The sequence below is a fragment of the Manacus vitellinus genome, unplaced genomic scaffold (genome assembly GCF_001715985.3).
Source record: "Manacus vitellinus isolate BGI_N305 unplaced genomic scaffold, ASM171598v3 scaffold_91_pilon, whole genome shotgun sequence".
In the NCBI taxonomy this organism is placed as follows: domain Eukaryota; kingdom Metazoa; phylum Chordata; class Aves; order Passeriformes; family Pipridae; genus Manacus; species Manacus vitellinus.
Genome location: NW_021940873.1, coordinates 1,324,484 through 1,330,483, shown reverse-complemented (window position 1 = coordinate 1,330,483; position 6,000 = coordinate 1,324,484). Strand labels below are relative to the sequence as shown.

Sequence of the window (6,000 nt, the reverse complement as noted above, 5' to 3'; positions counted from 1 at the left end):
AGGAAGAGAACCCGAGAGGAGGGAGAGAGGGAACCCGCGGACACGCTCGGCCATGCCTGGGCAGCGCTCACCCCGCCAGGCTTCCCAAAACGCACCCCGGAGGTGGAACAACGCGGCCACCCTGCCCACACACACACAGAGAATTCTCACTTAATCCGAGTTCCTAATTACCCTCCCGTAAATCAGAGTGATTTTAGTGAATTCATGGGAAAACAAAGGTGTGTTTCAACCCGAGGCTCAAAACAAGCGCACTTCTACTTCACACAGCACCAGAAAATGAAGTGCAGTGCAAAAAGCACTTTTTACTTCAGCAAGATTAACTTTAGTGAGTGCATTTCAAGTAAAACATCTGAGGGACACACCAGAAAAAACAAAGGAATTCCATGTTACCTGTGGAAGGAGTGGAAATACTCTTTCTCCCCAAGGAGAAGCTCCTCAAGGAGCTTATGGGAGTATACAACCTCTATCATCACAAAAATACAAAAGCTTTATAAGTATATATAAGTAAGGAAGGTAGCACCACATACTGATTTTTAAAAATTAAACCACAGGGTTTCAAGTATATTCTATTATCTTAAAGCTGAGAATCATCTCCTTTGAAAACAGTTTTTGATAAATTGTTCTTTGCACAGAAATTCCATTACATATTTCAGAATGCCAGGAGGTTTGCCAGGGCATTTGATTCACTCTGCTCTGGACACTGTACTCCAATAGTTGAGTTTTTCCACAATAAAAGTAAAAACACTCACAGATGATACTTCAGGGAGCTACACCTGAGCAGGGAATATCTCAAAGCCCTCCGGTTGACGTAACTGGATTTCTAATAAAATATTCAAAGCCTTTAAATGGATTCATTCCCACTGAAGCACAGTGGGGTGCTGCTACCTAAGAGTTAAGACCAAATTGCTATTGAAAGATTCTACCATTTATAATGAACCAAAGACACAATTCTTGTCCTGTTTAATTACATTTCCAACCACAAGACGCTGGTGTTAAGAGGATGAACACACAGCTGCTTCCCACTTCTACCGGCACCATCACAAAGACCCAAATGCCTGACCAAGAGCTGCTGGAGGTTATAAAGACTTCTGTCTTCTAAGCACTGACTTCCAAATGAAAGTGGTCTGCCCATCTGGACACTGGGAATCACTGGAGGCATTCACACACCGCTTTGGGCAGAGATGTGCAGTCTGCAGTCCTCATATTGATCATGGTAGCTGTGCCCAGATTTTGTATCACCAACTCTTTCATCCTATGCTTTCAGGGGACTTGGTCCTGAAAAGGAGACTGAAACTTATCTTTACAGTTTGAGTCACAGAAATAAATGTCTTTGCTATCACCAAAGATACTGTGCCATCTAGTTTTCCCCACGTTACACTCCACGTCTCTTACAGATCTGGTTTTCTAAATTAAATGTTGTCATACTTTCTAGAACCTTCAAGTCACACACTGCCATTATTGTATTCTATAAAACATCTATTTCCCCAAACCTACTGTCTTTTTCCTTATTGTGAAAAACTCAAGCTTCTACAACACACTTCCCATCTCCAAACCAAAATTTTTAGGACAGTTCCACAGAGTTTGAGTAATCCATTTCATTTGTTAAACCAGAACATCAGAATCCAAAAAAGAGGGAAAACATTCAGAAAAAAAACTTCATTGGCTGTGGAGGCGGGGAAATAGTAAAATTTAAAGAATGTCTGTGAACTTTTCTGATATATCTGAAATACACAGACATTCAGCTATTTCAGATGCATTACAAAAGTTCCAGTTTCTGTATTATTCCACTGAAAGTACATTTTTCTTATGGCCAGATCAAACTTACAAAATAAAGTAGAAAAAAAGATGGCCTCATGGATGCTATTTTAGGTTATAATTCATTTGCAGTAGATGGTTTAATTAAACACATTAAATCACATGAGCTCTGGACAGAAAACCAGTGCTTTTTATTATAAGAAGATGCATGTTTCATGTACAAAATCACAGAAAGAATCCATTGAGTAGAACCATAAAAATATACCATACTGGAAAATATTGGATACCTTTAATGTATATCTAAGGGATCATTGAAATAACTGCCTGTATCTTTTAGTTTTGAACCTTGGTTGCACAAGAGTCTGCTGGTTCAGACTTCATTATTTTTATGGCCTCCACTGTTATAATGTACATATGTGCCAGCTGTATTTTATTTCATCACTAGAAAATTAGTTTTTTAAAAAAAATAGAAATCACACTTTTCCCCATAAAGTTGCATAATGTTTCAAAAATGCCATAAATCTCTTTGGTTGTGTAATGCATGTGTGCCACAAAACACAGCACACAGTTCTTTCCAATACCAGCACTCTCAGCTCCAAAGAAAGGCTACAAATAGTTAAATTTTTAGGCGAAAGAAGGAGGTATGTTGTAAAGTCTCTTTCTTGTGAGCTTTTATTGTTTTGCATTACTTCAGTGCTGGATTCCTGATTTGTAACAAATTCCAAGAGTGCAGACTGCAGGCCCAGCCTCTGACTAACACTGTGGTGATTTATTTGAGGATAAATACCTCTGTCCACATCTCAGGGCTGCACACCAGAGTCCACGGCAGCGCGGAATGCGCGGAATGCCGGGGCTGCAGGAGCTGAGGCAGCAGGGACAGGCATCAGGCTGCTGAACCGCTCCATGGCTTCCTCCAGTCAAGAATGAAAGGAATTCTCTAAGTCTGAACTTTGTGCCAACCACGCTTGCATTCCCAGGAATGAGAACGCAGCAAGAATGGCATTTGCTGATTGCCCAACACGTGCACCTCACTCACTGACACCTTACCTGTCGGACACATTCCACATCTAACTGTCAGAGCCGTGCAATCCCTCAGTAATGTTTAGCAACAACTGCAGCTTGCCCAGTTGTCAAGGCAGACAAGGGAGCAGCTGGCTCACAAGTTCCTGGCCTCAAAAAAATGCAAAGCATTTGTGTTTCTCCTCCTCCTGCCTCCCCACCCCCATCCGCACAGAGCGCCCAGAATGGGGGGAAGTGAAAGGGGCAGATAACAAAGAACAACCGAACAATACTTCAGGAATTGCAAGGTGAATACGTGTGTTTTACTATAAATAGCTGAGCTAATTCCTGTTACTTCATGTTGCACGAAAACAAAAGAAAACAAGAAACCCCATCTAATCGCAACAGCTTTTAGGCAGATCTCCCATACAAGCTGGAACAAAAGGAAAATCCAGGGTAAAGTTTTTAGCCAGGGCATGATTTGAGCACACAGAGAGATGCAGAGGATAACCTTAAATAGCGTGGCACTTACAGATGTGGATTGAACATCCGACTCATTTTAGAGACATGGTCGTTTTCACAGTCTAGCTCCTCGTCCCCTTGGTCCATGCTGAGCTTCCTCTTGTTGGGGCTGATGGGAGGAGGGCCCGTCCGGTGGTTGGTAAGCGCAGGGGACACGGGAAGGGGCTGAATTCGGGGCTCACCTCTCAGTGCTGCCTCACCTAGGGGGGGAACACGGCAGAGAGTGAACACGGCAGGGAAAAGACAGGTGAAATAACATGCTTTGAAAACGTGCTTGCAGAAAAATTTCCCCAAAATTTCAAAATTTTCAAAAATTTCCCAAACTGCACGGGCACATTCAATATAGTTGTACCACAACAATGCTTTATGCTGGGACAAAAAGTTGAGAAAAGGCAGCATAAGAGAGGTGGGAGCTCACCTCAGATGATCTGAAAGGCTGAGCTAACTCATCTTTGCAACAGCTTTTTTTTACTCAGAAACATTCCTTCGCACAGGCTGCAATTCCAACACCGAGCTTTGATTACCTCACTCTGCAAACCATGACTGCTCACAGCGAAATAAGCTTTTGTTCCTTTTCTTATAGTTGTGGTTATAAATTCCAGGGCTACAGTTCACATTTATGCCAAATATCCAAGATATAAAACCAAAATGAACGTTCAAATTCTCAGATGATTCCCTTTACAAAAAGCTGTCCAAAACAAGCTTGTCTGGTATATAACCATGCAAGGGAAAAATTAAAGAAAAAATATGAACTTGCTGATGCAAGTTTTAAGTACTTTAAAACTGTGTTTTTGGAGCTGTGAACAAAGAGCACAATTCTTCAGCACAGGAATCACAGAATTTCAATTGGATAATGCTAATTTCCATCTGGGCAGACTGGGGGTGGGCTCCTGAGTAGATTATAAATTTTTATATAATCTAACACTTACCAGAAAACACCATTCACAGCATATGAGAGCTGTGTATAAATAATTTCAGCAACAACAGAGTTGCCTTTGCATAAACACATTGACATATCGTTGCTAAACAGGCATTAAAGCATGACCGCAGCACTTTTCTAATTTAAATTAAATGTCTCAGTACTTGTACCAGCTGAAGCACAGTGCTGCACTTCATCAGCACTTACAGACTTTACCGAAACTCACATCCTTACAGCCACAGGCCATATTTAGACCTTATAGGGATTTAAAGATGTTAAAAAAATGCTTTTGGGGCTTCATCAGGGGCCTGTAGAGAGCTAAATTAACCAGGGTTACCTATTCTGGTAATATCTCTGAAATAGCCACCTTTGCTAGAGTTTAAAATTTGTATTTTTCCTACACTGCCAGAAGCATTTTGTTTTCTACACAGCCATAATTTCCAGACCTAAAATTAGGATCAAGTTAACTCCATCCACAGCACTGAGGTACCTGACAATGGAAATCTTTGTACACCACCACACATTTTCACATCAGCGCCGAGGCAGATGATTTATAAAATGCTGCCCTAATTCCACACATGACAAATGCCATTTTGTTGGAAAAAGGAGTGAGGAGAAAACCTCCTGAATGTTTACCAGTAAAAATAAGCATTCTGCCAATTTAGTCAGCATAATATAAACTAGCAAATACATGCTGACCTATAATACACCACAAGCCATGATTTCTATTAAAGACTCTGGCACCAAATCTAAATAGGAACTTTCCATCTCAGCTCTAAATAGCAAAAACTGTGCCCTGCTGCAAATGCTCTAGGACAGACATCCAGACCTCTCCTGTTCCAAAGAACCAAAGTGTTAATTGAGAAGCCCCCACAACTGCTCCAGTGTCACAGAGGAGCCTTTAGCACAAAGGCCTCTCATAGAAATAGTCTTCAGACCACTAAACTTCTGCATTTTTAATTCAGCCTTTGTATTTTGCCAGTAGAAACCTTCACCTACAGAGTGTTCATATCCTAAACTTTAAAAGTAAACCACATCATACCAGTTCCTCTCTGTGAGGAATCTCCCTCATTTTTGTCTTTGAAAAAAATTAAGTTAATACCAATGTCAAAAGATAAAGCTTTCACCACCTAAAGTGAAACAGTGATACTGTCTTCCCACCCACTTGCAATCACTCTTCTCCCTGCACTATCTCTGATCACTTCTGAGGTCTCCAATACAAAATTCCACTACAGCAATTACAAATTCCATGTAGGCACCTAACTCCTACTGACTTCTGAGCAACTCCTGACAGGAACACAGGCAATTTAAATATCCATGGAAAGCTAACTGGGGTGTTTACAAAAAAAACAAAAAACCAAAAATCTCTAGATGTTGTTCGATTGACTAAATTAGTCAATTTTTTTCCCCCAAACAGCAGGTAGGAGCCTGATATTAAATTACCACAATGGGATTTTTTTCTTTAAAAAAATAATAAAAATTTCCATTTCTTATATGGATGGTAAGAACAGCATTTATATATTAGCATCCAGATTGAGTACAAAATCTGGTAAAAATGCTATTGTATGCTAGAAGAAAACCCATTTTAAAGAAATTTTGCAAAGAAAGGAACAGCTTCTAATTAAAGCCTGTCAAATTTGGTAATGCATTTGCAGGGAACACCAAGGCCTTCAGTTAAACATACCAGAATCTGACCAGCACCATAGGGCCATTTGTTCAAAATTAATTAAATTACCAACACCTTGAACTGGTGGGAGCAATGTGCAGGTTGGAGCAGTGTGTCTCTCACAGGACAGACTGACAGC

The 6,000-nt window shown here is 40.5% G+C and overlaps 1 protein-coding gene across 2 annotated transcripts in view; it reads right to left on the bottom strand.

Moving 5' to 3' along the window:
- Nucleotides 1–6,000, bottom strand: part of VGLL4 (vestigial like family member 4) — an 83,767-nt gene that overhangs the window by 22,128 nt on the left and 55,639 nt on the right. For both annotated transcript variants that reach the window (XM_029965201.1, XM_008928425.3), the window contains one exon: nucleotides 3,287–3,476. In XM_029965201.1, coding sequence (XP_029821061.1) covers nucleotides 3,287–3,476 — 190 coding nt within the window. The remainder of the gene's footprint in view (nucleotides 1–3,286; nucleotides 3,477–6,000) is intronic.